Below are 17,613 nucleotides of genomic sequence, written 5' to 3' on the forward strand. Positions count from 1 at the left end.
CACGGATGATGAAGATCCTTGGTACCACCTAACACATTGTTTTAGTTCACTCTGGTGTGTCCCTGGAGTTGGAAGCTGAATGATTCCTCAGTGTTAGTTATTGGGATGGAAACCTTCAGAATCAGTAATTAATTAGACTTGATTTCCTAAAGAGATCACAAGTCTAGCTATGGAAGATAATTATTCTGCAAGATCCTTGTAGGTCCCTTCCAATTCAGGATATTCTATGATTCATCTCTGATTTTGTGATGAGTTTCTTTGTCATTTCTTTTTCCACATGCTGAAAAAAATCTATTATGCTTATTAAATCTATGCTAATTAATATGTGCTAATCAGGTGGTCTGACTCTGCTATGGCAGTTGTGCAATCAGCTAATTAAACTGGCTTCAATGCAGCCTCATACTTCTAACTCCTCCCTCAGAAAATTAATACAGGTGACAGTGGTGTTATGCTTAGAATCAAGAAAGTGCCTCATTCTAACACATTCAGGGTTTAATTATGGAGGCAGCAGTCGTTCTCCTCTGTTGTTTGCCATTAAATGGGTCATTGTTTGCATGATTATTTCCAGTCAAGCTCAGGGATGCACTGCAGCAATCCAGTCAGGAGAATCCTCTGCCAGCACAGACTGCACTTCAGAGTGGTGTTGTTCTTAAAATAATCAATAATTGGACATCACTAAGTGCTGCATGTTGTGGTGTCATTCAAAAACCCTCCATACGAGTACTTTGAAATGAAAATAAAAATAGTTTGGGAATGTTATCCACAAAGGCCAGGTGGATGAGCTTCTGTAGCAATCTGCTGGTAAAGCCAATTTCTGCTTTACCAGGCAAAAGAAGCAGCTAAAATGCACTAGAACACAGTTAAACTTGCCAGAGTTCATTCCAGGATAATTTATTATTTGCTTGCAAGCCTTTTCCAGATCCTTGTGCTGCTCCTGCTCCTCTCCCCCTGATTAAATTAATGGGCTTCAGATGGCTGTATTAGCTGGGGCTCTTCATTTATTTATGTTAGAAAATAGGCCTGTAATTCAGAAAAATTGGCTGTCTGTGCTGAAGGAGGACTTGGGAACCAAATTAACCAGCGATTGTTCATAACAAGGGAAGGTCTGTTGGCAGAAGTGGAGAGCAGGAGAGCTCTGCACTCAAATCCACCAAACCTGAAGGCAGAGCCTGCCAGAGGGCCCAGTTCACTCCATTATTGTCATTATTTAGAAGTCAATGAGATTACAGTGGGGAAGATGAATAAGACAAACTCGAGGCTTTTTCTTAGTGGTCCTTTTCTGCTTCCAAAAGAAGTTTCTTGAGAAGCCTCGGGCCTGGAAATCCCTGTCCCAACCAGAGTATTTGAGGGAAGTATTTTTAACCTAGGAAACAGCAGCTGCCTGGCTTTCAATGATAATGTCAGTGCTTATCCTAACCTCTTTTCTTGGACAGATGTGGATGCCAACCGGGAGCTGCCCTTGGCACAGCCGCCCTCTGCCCACGCGTCCATCGCCAGCGGGAGCTGCCCAGGGACGCCCGAGATGCGGCGGCGCCAGGAGGAGGCCATGAGGAGATTGGCCTCACAGGTATGGCACTGCCTGCACAGGGATGGGTGTTCCTGGGGAAAAGGGCCATGAGGAGATTGGCCTCGCAGGTATGGCACTGCCTGCTCGGGGCTGGGGGCTCCTGGGAAAAAGGGCCATGAGGAGATTGGCCTCACAGGTATGGCACTGCTTGGGGCTGTGGGATCCTGGGGAAAGGGCCATGAGGAGATTGGCCTCACAGGTATGGCACTGCCTGCTTGGGGCTGTGGGATCCTGGGGAAAAGGGCGATGAGGAGATTGGCCTCACAGGTATGGCACTGCCTGCACAGGGATGGGTGTTCCTGGGGAAAAGGGCCATGAGGAGATTGGCCTCACAGGTATGGCACTGCCCACTCAGGGCGGGGGGCTCCTGGGGAAAAGGGCAGCTTTAGTCCTTGGAACTTCTCAAGCCGCTCCTTGGAACCTCTCCCTCTTGACGTCACTTGGAAAAATCCCTGCATTCAAGTGCTCACTTAGGAAGCCTCAAGAGAGACTTCTGGAAGGGGTTTTAGTACCCAGGGAAGGTATTTCTCTAAAATGAAACTCCCTCTAGATCAAATGCACTTCCCTGTTACTCTGAGGGTTTGTCTTTCACAGCCACCCTGCTTTCTCATTGCAAATGTTAGGATATTCTTCAGCACTGAGAACAAAATTGCCCAGTGTTTGAGCAGTGTTTTGTTTGAAAAGGGCAGGTACTGCACTTGGGGAAGGCACAAGCTGAGTGTTAATGCTGTGTGTGCACTTGGGAATTTTTTGGAAAATTTTCCAAAGCAGACCATAGCCTTTGGAACCATATACAAATTACTGGCTGTTTTGGCAGGAATGGTTTGTATGGAACATATGGAACACTGTCACTTATGTACGTAAGATTTATAGCTTGAATTTTATTATATTACTGAGATTTAACCCTAATTCTGTGGTGGTGGGAAGGTGCCATTCTATTGCTTTGAAATTCAAGGAGTTTGCTCTTGCTCTTCCTCCACCTTTTGGGAGGATAGGAGCAGGTAATGCTTTCCTGTCACCTGCTCCCACTTCAGAGAGGAAAGCAGCAAGAAAAGTCTCTGTTTGAAGTTATTACCAGGATGTGTTTTGCTTGGCTTTTTGTGCCAGATACTGTCTTGTCCTGTCTGCTTTCCTGCTGCACACAGATAGCCAGGCAGGTAGCAAATACTAAGATTTGATACTCTCCTCTTCCACATGGAGTTCCTGAAAGGAATGCAATGCCCAGGTCTGGTTTTGTTCAGGTTGCATTAGTCATTGTATTCCTTGCAAATCTGAAGCTCTGCAGACTACCAGAAAGGGCAGTAAAGTCTGCTATCTCTGCTTAAAATACCTCATCCATCACTTCCCCTGAGTGCTTAGGTCATCCTGCTGGGTATGTAATTGATAAATGGAAGCTGGTTTAGCTTGTTTCCTCTTGGAAAAGGTAAGGAATATGGCTCTTTCAAACACTGTGTCACATCCACGGCATAGATCGCTCACTGAAGATTTTTTTGCGTCTCTGATTACTGGAGAAAGAGCTAAAAACAATCCTTACAGCCAAAATTAAAGTAAAAATAGATTGTTGTACCTTGGCTGCAGACTCTTTAGGAAGGGTTTTAAGGTCCTTTGGTCTATCTGGATGGAAAAGTATTTCTTGGATGTGTGTGTTTTATAGTTGTGTTTACACTGAAGTCAGAATTGAAGCACAGAAGAAAGTGTTGACAGTGATGGACAAGCACAATTGTCAGGGTTATTTTAGGAGCTAGATGAACCATATGTGAGGAGCTGGAGAAAGCTGTGTGCAGATGTTCCACCTCTGCCTGCACTGAGCAGAGCAGAATGTTCTCAGATTGGGCTGAGGTCCCTGTGCTGGAGAAATGCAGATCATTACAAAAGCAGATTAATAATATAGAAACTCTTAGGTAATGGCTGGTACAGGCTCCAGAATGCTGGTGGGAAGCTCGTTGTCCTCTCACCCACTCCCCTTCCCTCTGAAAATGTCACTTATCCCAATATTCAGAAGTTGTGTATCTGTGATGACAGAAATGAAAGGTGAGCAAACAGTTGCTTTTCCTCCTCTGGATTACTCAGGGTTGTACTTTTATGCCTGGCTTTTATACTGTAAGTTCTTGGGGGCAAAGTTTGCATTTAGCTCTTAATGTCAGAGATGAGCAAATCATTAATTTTAGAACTAAGTAACTGCTGACTGGCAAGCAGGAGCTCGACTTGATCCTGCCATGCTGACCTTTCCTTTTCCCTGAAGGTTTATCCTTTACTCACAGAGGATTTTTAATGGACTGGCTACCCAGTTTTAACTAACCCATTGAACAGCTTTATTCTTCGGGTTTCTGGATGCTGTGTGGTGGCTTGTGGTAACAGCACTTTAACAAATGGACCTGAAACCCAGCTCAGCTACACTAATGGGTTGTACCCCGTGCAGAGCAGCTGGTGGAGGAGCTGCACATCCATTGCATTAGTTCATTTTTCTGATGCTGAACACAGCTGGTGGCTCCAGAGGCTCTTCTCCCCACCCTCCAAGCCATATCCAAAGCATCACTAACATTGCTGCAGGCATATAAAAACAGAGTGCTCCTGCCCTACACAGAGGTGAAGGGATTCAGTGCTGCTGAGCCTTGATGCCTTGGGCCACTAATGAGTTTCAGAAAGCATTTACCAGCATACTCAGCTGTGTAAAGGTAATGAACATTCCCAATAAACTGGGTCACACGTGCCACATACTGGGTCACAGTCACATGCAGTGCTAATGGCCATTTCCATTTTCCCAGCCAGGGTTGTGCCTGGCGTGTGGCATAGTGGCAGGTCAAAGTGTTACACTGCATTTATTTGAAGCTGTTTTGTATGGGTCAAAAAAAAAGTCTTGTTAAAGGTTAAAATACAATGCTGAAGCTCTTTAAGAGCACTGGGGGGAGTGCAGCGTTGCTGTGAGCTCAGGGGTCTGGGAGGTTGGTCCAAGGGGGGTTGGCTGCTCTTGCACGACACGCTTCCAGAAGGAAGCCAAGACAAACCACAGAGGAGGTGTCATGGCAAATTCTGGCTCAGGTTGCATTTTCTAAGAACGTCATTCTGCCTTGTTTGAACCTGTTTGGGGTGAGTCCCATCCACACCAGCCCCTGGCCATGCTGGAGGGTCTTACACTCACTTCTCACATTCACCTGGTCTCATTCCCAAGGGTGGAACAGGATTGGAAACCTTGAAAAGTTTTACAGTGTGAGAAAACTGCTTCCCACCCTGCTCCATGGAAGTGAGGAGCCTGATTCTCAGCCCCATCTCCAGCACCAGGCTCCACTCGCAGCACTGGCTTTTGGCAGCCTCTCTGTGATTTGAGAGAAAATGTCACAGAGAATAAATAACATCAAGATGAAATTCTGGCTCAGGTTGCATTTTCTAAGAACGTCATCCTGCCTTTGCTTTGGTTGACTTCCCAGAATCTTCCTTTGCTTACTGCTTTAGCTTCAGATCCACCCATTAAGCATTATGTTTATCCTACTGGTTACAAGGCTTAGTTGATACACCAGTAAATCGAGCACAGGGATCAGGAATCGTGGAATCATAGAACTGCTAAGGTTTGAAAAGACCTCTTAAGGTCATCAAGTCCAACTGTAATGAATGGGAAGTGGCTGAAGTTAATTGGGTTGTAATTGCATGTGTGTCCCAAAATCTGATGGTGATGATGATTACGGGTGACCCTTTTTCCATGACATGACTCTTCAGATTCCTGGAAGAAATTAATTGGCCTTTCATTAAAAGAGGCTATTTTTGTGTCTACACACAAAAATTGCATAGGAAAAATTGCATAGGCAATCAGAGTAATTTCTGTTAGTGGAACCTGATATCAAGGAATGGCAACTTGCAAACTTCATTCTGTGAAACGCGCAAGTTATAATCCCCAAATAAATAGGATTGATGAAAAGAAATCATTACCTCTGTAATTACTTAACACAGTGCTGTTCTCTAAGGGAATTCATTATATTTTAACTGTCTGGTAGGAAAAATTCTGTAAGGAATTTGGAGGTATCCATTAAAACTTAAATACATGTATTAGAGCTTGATGCTTGAAATAACAGCCGAGCTTTCTCAACGCTGCATGTGTCACACCTTATTTTGACTGGGAAAGGAAATTACTGCGTTATATCCCATGGGTAATTTCATATTGAAAATTAAAAGCCAGTGCTGAACCAGCAGTGGGTGAGGACCCCACAGCCTGATGTGTTTATTCCTTGGTACCATCCTTCACTGCCCTGGCCACCCTGGAGCCTCCTGCAATCTAAGGGACAGGTTTTGCAGGTGGAGAGACAGAAAGCCTTTATCATGTCCAAAGCCATGGGCACATTTCATCCCAGCTGCCCTGAGCTCCAGAGGAGCTTTTCCTTTTCACAGTGTTCTCAGCTATATTGTCCTTCCCAAGTTCAAAAATTGAATTTATTTTGCAACATTCTGTGCTACAGTGCTCCAGGACAGTGGTGGTTTTGGTACAGAACTGCTCCCACCTGCCTTGCTGGGATATTTTTGGATACTCAGTGATATTTGAAAAGAAAACCCAGTCCAGAATGGGAGCTGGAGAAAAGCTTTGTGCCCTGGCAAGGCTCATTCCAAATGGGCAGGCAGTGCCTGAGGCTGGAGGCAGCAAAGGAGCAGGAGAAGCTGGGCTGGAGTGGTGCCAGAGCAGCTTCCCAGGGGATTCACAAGCAGAGACAGATTTTTGAGGGCCTTTTTTATATTGCAGAAGAAAACAAGAAAGTTGGCAGCATGGCTTGAGAAGATATCACTGGTTTTCTGCTTATTTTAATAAGTGGGCAGAATGTAGCAGGGTTCTAGCAGAGTTTGCTGAGCTGGAAAAGTCAGGAAAGCTGAGAAAAGGAGAACTTTTTTTTCTTTTTTTTTAAATTGAATTAATTTTTTTAATGAAGTGTGGGATCACAATGTATGAGTAAAGTACAGTGAGCTGCCATCGCCCCCGCCTCAGGGGAATCTGTACCCGTGGTGCTGCCTCACTGTGATGGACTCAAGGAGTGCTGTCTGTCCACTTCCACAGAGCTTGACATGTGAAAACAAAGCAAATAAAGAATAAGTTCAAGCAAACAATCACAAGTTTTTACTGGCACCAAGTTCTTAAACAGAACTCAGAGCACAATCCAAGCTCAGCACAGCACTTCAGAGACGTCAGCCACTGTCACTGTCTCTGCAAACAGCTACAGCTTAATTTCATTTATTCCTCAGGAGGGGGGTCCAGTCATTTTTCAGGATCAGTGCCTGTTTTTACCAACTGATCTGTCTGGATTCTTGTCACAGGTAGTTAACACTCATTGCTCTCAAAAACTTCACCTGCCAGAACAGCTCAAACTCACCAGAGGAAACACCGCTGCTTCTCCAGCTGTTCCAGCGTGGCTCTGATGAAGACACAGAGTTTTTCATTCTTTTCTCTTTGCTAGGTCGTAGCTTACCACTACTGCCAGGCCGACAACGCCTACACCTGCCTGGTGCCCGAGTTTGTGCACAACGTGGCCGCCCTGCTCTGCCGCTCGCCGCAGTTCGTGGCGTACCGGGAGCAGCTGCTGCGCGAGCCGCACCTGCAGAGCCTGCTCAGCCTCCGCTCCTGCGTGCAGGACCCCATGGCCTCCTTCCGCAGGGGGGTCCTGGAGCCCCTGGAGAGCCTGCACAAAGGTACTGCTGGTCCTTGCTGTGCCCCAACCTCCCATGTGCCTTTTTTTTTCCTTATGATTTTAAAAATGATGCTGAATTGGGTTCCGGGCGTTGAAACGAAGCGATGGGTTAATCTGTCTGCATCGCTTCTCGAGCTGAAGGGAACAGGTGGGATCTGGTGAAGCTGGGAAGACTGAGAATCATGCAATGGTTTGGGTTGGAAGGAGCCTTAAAGCTCATCCCATTCCACCCCCAGCCATGGGCAGAGACACCTTCCACTATCCCAGGCTGCTCCAAGCCCCATCCAGCCTGGCCTTGGGCACTTGCAGGGACCCAGGGACAGCTTCTCTGGGCAGCCTGTGCCAGGGCCTTCCCAGCTTCACAGGAAGGAATTTTTTCCCAATATCCCATTTGGCCTTCCCTTTTCTTCCTTCTTTCACTTCCCAAACCTGTCCTTGCAGTTCTCAAGGTGAAAACAAGCAACCAGTTCACAGCACTGCTTACAGGAAAATGTTCTGATTTACTTGTGTAGGGGTGACTTTTTTCCCTTTCCCTGTCACTATTTAGTGGGTTTTGGAGAATCTGAAGCTTACACCAAAGGACTGGTATCATAAAAGTCCATAGACACCCTGTGTAAAGCTTCTGGGGGAGCTGGTGACAAGCCTTATTCTAATAACAGACTTAGAGCTTTTTCTAACACAGCCTTGATTTTGTCTTCTTTTCTTTCTCCCCTCTGCAAGTTATAAGTAATTCATTGTGACAGTCACTAAATATAAGATCTTTGCTCGTTGCCATGAAAACTGTCAGAGCATTGCAGAGTTCAAGACTGCTGTCCTGCAGAATCATGTTTATTACTGTGCCTGTGCTGCATCTTGGCTGCAAAAATAGTTCAGTTAATTTTGTTACCACCCTACACACTACAGTGTAAGATCCAACATGAAGGAGATGCAGCTTCTGGCAGATTCAAAGCCCTGATGTTCAAATCAGCTCTTCAAAAGTGTGTCCAAGCTCTGAGCAGCAGCCTCTGGGTCCAACCTGCCCTGCTCCACCAGGCACAAAGCATATGTAGAGCCAGCACAGCATGACAGTGGCTGGTTTTCCTGGCATGGGGAAATGTCACTGAGGAAGGAGCGTGGTTGCTCTTTCCTATCATCACTCTTGGCAAAAAGAAAAAGAAAAAGGATACATTTAGGAGCCGCTGCTCTAGAGAAAAATAATTCTTGGTTATTAAAGTAGCTCCTTTTGGGAGATGTTTCTGCTCTTGATTTCAGAGTGTTTTGGAGGATTCTTATTTTTCTTGTCAAGGAGGTTGACCCCCATCTGCCCTATATTCTGACATATAGTACATGTGAATAGCATGTGCCATCAATAGACTCAGATTTCACATTTTACACCTGGTTTTGAGTCTTATTAGACAAATTTACCATTGAGAAGATACCCCTTGAGCTTAAGATACAAGTCCAAAGGTATCTCTGCCATTGGTTGTAAAGCCATACTCAGCTCTCAGTGTCTGACATAGAAAAAATGACTGCATTGTCAGCATCACCTGGGTAACTGTATTCTCCAGCAGCAAAAAAAAAAAATTCCTGTTTGAACAGTCCATGATTTACTTCTTGTAGGATTTTCAAGGCCAGGTTGGAACAACAACAACAGGATGTCCCTGTCCCCATCTGGAGGGTGGAACGAGATTATCTGTAAAGGTCAATATGCAATTAATGTATCAGTAAAAAGGTGCTGCTACTGTAGGTGTTTTCTTCTTTGGCAATATCTGGTGATGGTTTAAAACTCTGTAGTGACGTTGCAGTACATGATGGCTGTGTGTCTTTAGCCTATCCAATAAATGCTTTTTCTCTTTCTCTCAGAGAGGAAGATCCCTGATGAAGATTTCATTATATTAATTGATGGTTTAAATGAGGCTGAATTTCACAAGCCAGATTATGGAGACACCATAGTATCGTTCTTGAGCAAAATGATTGGAAAATTCCCTTCCTGGCTGAAGCTGGTTGTGACAGTCAGGACAAGTCTACAGGTATGTTGAGACCCAAAACAGGGATAAACGTTGTCATTGTCATGATGGACTTTGGTAAAGAAGATCTTACTGGATGTTCTGGATTTGCTCAAAACCTTTATTTCAGGTTATCCTTTTGGCTTTTTTATTCTTGGATTTACATCCATGTCCCTAGGCTCACTCTACAGCTTTGGAAGGATCTCATCCGTCATAGCTTATTTGTGTAAATAAATGTTCATCAGCAAATAGCTCAGATCATTTTCTGAGACTGTTCACATGCCAGTAGGGCCTGACTCATGGAGCCATTAGGAAGGCTGCCAGACACCAGGCCCTGCCTTCCTGATGGCTCCATGTGGAAGGGCAAAGGAATTTGGATCTTCATTCCTTTCAGTGTGACCCAGAGCATGATGATTTCAGTCTGATTAGGCCAAGATGTTACACTCAGCTCAAGACTGTTGTGAGCAGGTCAGCAGGGAGCTGAGTGGTTCCAGCCCCATCAGGGCAGCCAGCACTCACAAAGTCATTGTCACTGGGAATGGCAGCTGCTTCCCAAGATCCAGGAGAGCACAGACTATTTGCTGTTGAGTGCTGGGGTCCATTTTTTTGCTCAGTAATGGAGTAAATTAAATATCATTTGGAAGAAATCTTTTTTTAATTGTAAGTAAATTGGATCCCAATGACTTGAATTCCTCATTTAATTAGGGCTTTTGCATCCATAAAGTCTTCACTGCCGCTTGAGTTCTCACTGTGCTCTCCCTCTCTATTTTGTTGGAGAGCTTATGGCTTTCCTGGAGTTGGCCTTGTACAGATCTGTTGCATCACTTCTCCTCTCCTTGCACGTGAGGCAAGAATTTCTTTGGAGAGGCCTTTGGTGATCTTTGGTTTGTATTGAACCAGGGAGTAGATGGGCATTCAGTAGATGAGCATTTCCTGAGGCACAGTTGCTTTGTACTGGAAAGTACTCACTGTTGTCTGTCCTGATGTTTCCGTGCATCTGTGGATGTAGAACGCAGAAGGATGCTCCCAGGGAGGTTCTTGGTCTCAGCTTCAGCAAGTTTCTCGTGCCCTCAGATCTGTCATCTGGGTGGGATGGGAGGTCAACCCATGGTTGAGAGGGACAGGAATAACAAGGGCACTGCTCTGTGTGAATTTACCAACCCTTTCCATGGATGTACTGTTAGAAAGTGTCCCTTGTTTTCATATCAGTCATGTGTCACACAACCTGCTTGATGGGAGTGTGAGGCCCTGAGGGCACAAACTGCTGTTTGTGTTCTTGCCCTGATGGAAGGTCTTAGAGGAGTCTCAAAAGTGCTGTTGTAATCGAAACTAAGTCTACTTAATGAATAGTAAACACTGCAGGCATGAGTATCTTTTTTTCTTTCTTTCTTTGTAGGAAATAATTAAGCTGTTGCCCTTCCACAGAATATTTTTGGATAGACTGGAAGAGAATGAAGCCATCGACCAGGACCTGCAGGCATACATCCTTCACCGGATACACAGCAGCTCGGAGATCCAGAACAACATTTCGCTCAACGGCAAAATGGACAACACTACGTTTGGCAAACTCAGTTCTCACCTCAAGACCTTGAGCCAAGGGTCCTACCTATACCTGAAACTTACCTTTGATCTCATAGAGAAAGGATACCTAGTTCTAAAAAGCTCCAGCTACAAAGTGGTGCCAGTGTCCCTGTCCGAAGTGTACCTGTTGCAGTGCAATATGAAGTTCCCAACACAGTCTTCCTTTGATCGGGTCATGCCTCTCTTGAACGTAGCAGTGGCTTCTCTGCACCCATTAACAGATGAACATATTTTTCAGGCCATTAATGCAGGTAACATTGAGGGCACTTTGGAGTGGGAGGACTTTCAGCAGAGGATGGAGAACCTTTCTATGTTTCTTATCAAACGTAGAGACATGACGCGAATGTTTGTTCATCCCTCTTTCCGAGAATGGCTTATTTGGAGAGAAGAAGGTGAAAAAACCAAGTTTCTTTGTGATCCAAGGTAAGCAAACGCTCCGAGAAACCAGAGCTTCCCAATGTGTTACTCTACACTGTTACCTGAATTATCTTATTCTGTGAAGTTGCACATGGCTGCGATTACTCTGTACACAGAGTTTGCTCTGTGTACCCTGTAGATCTCTGTGTTCTGTCCTGATACCTGAGGTCTTTATGTTGTTGATGGAAAGAAACAAGCACCTCTGGGCACACACCTGACTTGGCAAACCTAACAGTCATCTTTAGAATGAGATGAGCTGTTCCTCAGAAGGCCCCAGCCTGCCTAGCTCATTTATCAGCAGGGGTAGGTTACTCCTGCCAGCTCAGTCCTGGAGAAGGGGCATCATCATTCCTTTCTCCAAAGGTATCAAAAGCACAGGAAGTAGAAGATAAGAAGTGGAAAGATGAGTAGTGGGGATACATCTTTTGTAGTTGTGCTCCTCGTAGTTCTACTAAAGGTTTTTTTGAAAGCAAAATAAAGAGCAGAATTGTTCTGTAGTGATTTTGCACTGTAAATGCATCTGTAATCTCTATCCTGACAGCAGCTGAGTTCCTGGCTTAGCTCACAGGGAACAGAATTTAATCACAGTTAGATTTACATTCTCTAAGCCCAGTGATCTTTATCAACAACATGACTTTTGTTTCTAGTGACAAGTGGAAACAGACCATCTGACTGTAATTCTCATCATTTACCCTCATAAGTTTTGCTCCATTTTTCTGCCCATTTCTTAAAATGATAATCATGGAGCTTCCTCCATCCTAGTGACTCCCACCTGGTGCTGCAGGTTTTGTGTGGCCTGGCTGCAAGAGAGCTTGTTGTGAGCTGGGTGAGGGGACAGGAGCCAGTACTCCTGGCAGTCATCACTGATCACCCAGCACCTGCCAGAATGATCCCTAACAAGAGCAACTCAGAAAAATCACTGCTTTCCAAATCACTGCTTTCCAAATCACTGCTTTCCATCAGTACCATGAAAATAGAATGTAGGTGCAGGATGCTTCCGTGGTGGTGAGGCATGTATTGGGTGCTGTGGGTGGTAGCAGTGCCTGTGGCTGAGTAACCTGGGCACTGTGGGTCCAGAAATTCTCTTCATCCTCACAATGGTGGGAAAGGGCACTCTCAGAGCACCAGATTCAGAAGGAAATTCAGATGTGCTGCATTTTAGATGTTTCTGCACTGAAACAAAGTGTGTAATCAGCATGAAGGCACAAATCAGACCGTGGTCGCTCAACAGGTCACCAGAAAGATTTTTGTTCAATATTTGGGTTTGGTGCTGCCTTTCCCATGCATCACAAACACATTGTGCTGCCCTCAAGACTATTTGGGAGATTTTCAGATATCACTTTCTATCTCATATGTGCCATTAATGTGAGGAAATTATTGGTGACTTTATGGAGACCACTCATGCTCTGTGCAAGCAGGGTATCCCCACGAGCTGACCTGGCTTAGCTCCTTCCCACAGGCAAAAAGAAATTCCAATGCATCAACAGGCTCTCACTACCACAGGCATGAGCCCATCCATACTGGAGGACTGATAAATATCTCTGATGTATAATGTGCACTAATTGCATTATGCTCTGATGGTAACTAATGAAACCAGATACAATCCAGAGATTAATAGAGAGGGATCCCTGAGCTACAACACTCCCCAAAATCCTCCTGTCCAGCTGGTACTGAGCTCAGAGCATGGGAAACCCTGAGCAACAATTAAGCTAAGTCATGATTTTTCATTTTATTTCTTGGAAGAGAAGCAGAGCTGGCCACTGACAGAGCTCACAGCAGTGGCCTGTGAAAATCTGTCTGCATCTGGTTTGTTCACAGCCAGATGGATTTCTTTCTGCTCACTTGGGCATTGAGAAGACATGACAACTGTACAGAGCAGTCCTCAGGGTTGTCATACATGAAGCAGTTTGACCCTACCCTGTCAGTACGGTGACAGTAGGTGAAGAATAAAGTTGCTGAGGCTGATATTTTTCCCTGCAAGAAGAGCTTTGAAGTGAAATGTGGGTTTGTGAAGCTGCTTTTAATTGAGTGACCCTGACAGAGTGTCCAGGTGTGAGACCATTATGAAGGAAATTGGGATAATGGGCCTCGTGTCCACTTATCTCCCAGCACTGCAGCTGGGATAATCTCCCTGATTTCATTAGTGAGAGCAAGTTCTCATGTTCTCAGAAGCATGGAAGAGAGGGAAGGGGAGAGGAGGAGCACCATGTCCAGGAATTATCACATTTTTCTATGCTTTTAAGAAAAACAGCAGATCTCCACCCTCTGGGGTTTTGGTTAGCCTATTGAGATGCTGACCCTCTTCTTTGAACCCTCATCATGTGTTTGCTGTCCAAAGCAAAGGCTAATTGGCTCTGAAGGGTAACATTCTCACTGCTGCTCTCCCTAGAGAAGAACCCCTCAATTTTTTAACACAGGGCTCCAGTGAGGCATTTGTCAGAGCACTTAACCAGCATTGCAGTAACGACCTCCCCAGCCTGTCAGGCCGGCACATCAACCACTTGATGTGCTTGCACTTGATCAGCAGCCAAGTGGCTTCCTTGACAAATAGCATAAAACATTTTAGGGAAAGACCCAATCCTTTGTGACTGGTGCTTGGAGGAAGTGGTTCTTACTACACATTCTTCCTACACTTGTATTTCTAAACCTAAATTCTGCTCTAATGCAGTGCTTTTTTCTGCCCAGACTTAATCAGAAACTTCTATGCAATTATTTTCCGTGTTTTTACAACACTAATAAATGTTTTATCCTTTTGCTGCTGCTGAAAGGGCTGTGAGCAAGACAGAAATGAAGTGATTTTCCCTGGCAAGGCAGTAAGAGAGCTGTAGTCAGATATGGACCCCAGAAGTGAAATTATTTTATCCAGGTTTAAGTGTAAACATCTGAGTTACTTGTCTGGACTTGCTTTATAGTCAGAGGAGAGAAATTAGAGTGATTAATTTCATCCTGAGCTGAAAGGCTGCAGTAGGTCAGATGAGGAGTGCCTGGGAAGCGTCTCGTCCAGCTGAGTTATGAGGAATCTCAGGATGATGGGCTCCCCAGGAGATGTTTCCAGTACTGACAGGGCTGGATGAAGTGGATCTTTCCAGGCTGCTCCTCTACCCCACACACAAGGCTTTGAAGCAGATCAACAGATTTTCTTTCCTCGTTCAGGAAAGCTGAGGTGGGATAAAGATACTCTCAGTGCTGTTGCTGCATGAGTATCCCAGTTTGGGCTTCTGTGTCTCAGGGTGGCTTTGGACCACCACGTGCTGGTGGTGGTGGCTGAGGGAAGAGGCTTTGTGCTACTTGGGGGTGTCCCAGCATCCGTGGGACCTTAGCAAAATGAAGCACTTTAGATCTTCACCTTCACCTCTGGCTTGGTGAAGCCAAAACTCACCTGAATTTCGGGGCTGCCATCCAGGTGTCTGTTGCTCAGGCAGCCACTCCCATCTCCTTGGGTCCTTGGAGCAGTTCATCTGGCCTCTTCTGGCTGCTGATGGGGCGAGCTGAAGCCCAAAGCCCAGTCCCTGTCTGGCCTCCAGGCTCACTGAGGCAAGGACATGCTGCCCAGAGAGGTGACCTGTGCAGGACTGGCACTTGGCAGAGGTGGTTGGTGCCTTTGGTGTAGGTTTGCTGCTCCTAGGGCAGTGGGTTTTGAAGGATAAGCATTTTATGAACCCACAGCAAGGCCATTTCCTCACCTCTTCCCTCCTCTTCGACATCCATCAACCAAATCTGTTTGTCAGACCCCAGCTGAAGATACACTGCATGGATAAACATGCAGCAGCAATCCAGGCAGAAGGAAACAGCTCTCATCTCACACCCCAGTTGCCATGGTTTCTGGCAGAGCTGTCTTTCAGTACAATACTCTGTAGGTATTTTACATTTTCCTTTTTCTCTCCTGGGATCACATTGCAAGTGGAGACTTTTCCTGCGCAAAATTAATGTTTTTATGTATTACCCAGCAAAATGATAGAGTGAAGGCTTTAGAGCAAAATTGGGGGTTTTGTTTTATTTTGATGGAATGCTGAATCTGATTGACAAATAACAGTCCTCAGTGTAAAGATAATTCATTTAGAAAGTTGGGAGAGAGAAGAAGTTGGTGAAAGTGATATTTCTAGCAATTCAGGAATAAACAAACAGCTTAAATGGGGAGTTGCTCCTTGCATTGCATGTCTTAACTTCTTAAAAATTACCCCCAGATCAGTCCTCCATATGGTGCTCACTTGGGCATTATGGTGCATGGATTAATTGATTTTCTTTCTCTTTTTTATTATAAGATTCTCAAAAGCTCTTAAAATGCACTCAGATTGATTGCTAGCTGAAATGATCAAGTGTTCACCAAAACCCAGCGTAGGTCTTAATTGTTTTCTCCACATCCATGAGGGATGGATTTTATTCAGCAAAGCAGAGGCATTGTTTGAATTCAAGGTGAAGCAGAATAATGGGTTTAGAATTTATTTGAATTCCTTATATATTAGGCCGAAAATTAAAAATGATGCAGCGCCCACTAGTACCTTGTGGGGCCAGAGATGGAGTAATCAGGTTTTCCAAATTGGAAAGGGGCTGCTGTCATTATTTAGCATTGCTTTACACTTGGAATTACCTCTCTAAGTCTTTTTCATTGCTCCAGAGTGCCAGTTTTGTCGCTCTGCGAGTGCTGTAGCTCACAGTGGGCTTTCTGAGTGCCCCAAGGTGCAGGCAGCACTCACCACATCAGCACAGCCACAAGCACATGTTGTCAGTTGTTTTGCCAAGGGCTGGATGCCACATGCCACCAAAATACAAGAGGTCAGGTTATTTCCTTGCCCAGCCTGCTGTCTGGTCATCTGCACTTGTGCAAGGCCTGTTCTCAGTCAGTGCAATTAATGACCAGATCTGGTTGTTCATCATTTCCACAGCTCTAATTTTGGCAGAAGTGTGGTAGAAGTGGTGGCTGAGCTGTCATTTTGGGCAGAACTTCCTCTGCACCCATTGAAAGGGAAGGAGAATACAACATTTCTCACTCTTGTCATTTACCCCTCAAGCCCTATTTATTGAGTGCCATATTTGTGGATCACAGAGATGAGTCCATCATCATGTCCTCTAGTAAATTGGAGAGGCAAACCCAATCTGTTCACCAAGTATGGAGTGCTGACTCTGAGAATACAACTTTTAGACGTCCCATATGTCTTCCAAAAAAATTTTTTTGATTGCATGACTTGGAACCCAGTAATTTTGAAATGTAAAAAGAATGGGTAATAACTCAACAAAGTGAGTGAAGGAAACTTAGCATATGCAAATTCCACATCTCCAGCATCTCAAGACATCAGCTCTAGCCAGAGAATCATGGAGGGATCTATGTTGAAAGGACTTCAAAGCCCATCCAGTTCCACCCCTGCTATGGCCTAGGACACTTTCCACTACACCAGGGTGCAAACCCCATCCAACCTGGCCTGGGGCACTTCCAGGGATGGGGCAGCCACAGCTTCTCTGGGCAAGGACCTCACCAATCCCACAGGGAACTCTTTCTTCCCAATATCCCATCAGACCCTGCCCTGTGGCAGTGGAAAGCCATTCCCCCTTGTCCTGTTGCTCCAGACCCTCTCCAGCTGTCTTGGAGTCCCTTTCTAATGTCATGCAGAAATCAGAGATCAAAAACAAATTACTAAAGCCACTGGTAGCAAGCTGGGAATCTGTAAGAGGGATTTAGCAGTGCAGGGAAGTGACTTTTCTGCAGGTTTTCCCCTGAACTGCAGCTGCAGTGTCAGTTGGAAGAGACAAGGAGAAAAGGCACCGATTATAAATGGTGACAGATGAGATGGAGAGCAGATGTGATCAGTGCCACCATAAAGGACATCAGCAGAGCAGCTCGTTTTGCCTGGCTCATTAGACATGCAAACTCAGCACTGGGATGCAGCGAGGGGTTGAATATATTCAGTATCTTAGGTTGCTGTCCTCATAAAATCTGCTCTTTTCCTTCTGGACTTCAAACTTCTGTCTGCTGGGCCGTTCCCACATCTAAATGGAAGAAAATATTCACAGAATAATTCATCCTCTGGCACTGAGCCACCAAGAAGAGAGGAGTAGGATTAACCAGAAACTGATTGAAGAAAGAAATGTTACTGAATTTTTTCCTGGTACTTTATTCCTGAAATATTAAGACCCACTTTTAGAGCAAAATCATCTTCCAGCAGTGCAGGAGAGAGTAGCCTTGACTATCTTATTTGATTTTTTTTTAATAATGTGAATTCCTTCCAAGTTAATTTGAAGTTATGACATCAGAGGGAAACTACATTACAAAAAAAATCAATAAATCAATTTAGTGATAAACTGCTCCTTTGAGAGAGGCTCCTGGAGCTGAGCTTGGCCTTTCTGCAGGACAGACATCCAGATATCCTCCTGCAGGGGAGAGGCTCTGGGCTTTGTCAGAGCACACATC

The 17,613-nt window shown here is 45.0% G+C and overlaps 1 protein-coding gene across 1 annotated transcript in view; it reads left to right on the forward strand.

The window, feature by feature from the left end:
• Positions 1–17,613, forward strand: part of TANC2 (tetratricopeptide repeat, ankyrin repeat and coiled-coil containing 2) — a 146,439-nt gene that overhangs the window by 97,291 nt on the left and 31,535 nt on the right. The window contains exons 12-15 of the mRNA XM_066567080.1: positions 1,434–1,567; positions 6,997–7,228; positions 9,070–9,236; positions 10,609–11,216. Coding sequence (XP_066423177.1) covers positions 1,434–1,567; positions 6,997–7,228; positions 9,070–9,236; positions 10,609–11,216 — 1,141 coding nt within the window. The remainder of the gene's footprint in view (positions 1–1,433; positions 1,568–6,996; positions 7,229–9,069; positions 9,237–10,608; positions 11,217–17,613) is intronic.

The sequence above is a fragment of the Molothrus aeneus genome, chromosome 28 (genome assembly GCF_037042795.1).
Source record: "Molothrus aeneus isolate 106 chromosome 28, BPBGC_Maene_1.0, whole genome shotgun sequence".
In the NCBI taxonomy this organism is placed as follows: domain Eukaryota; kingdom Metazoa; phylum Chordata; class Aves; order Passeriformes; family Icteridae; genus Molothrus; species Molothrus aeneus.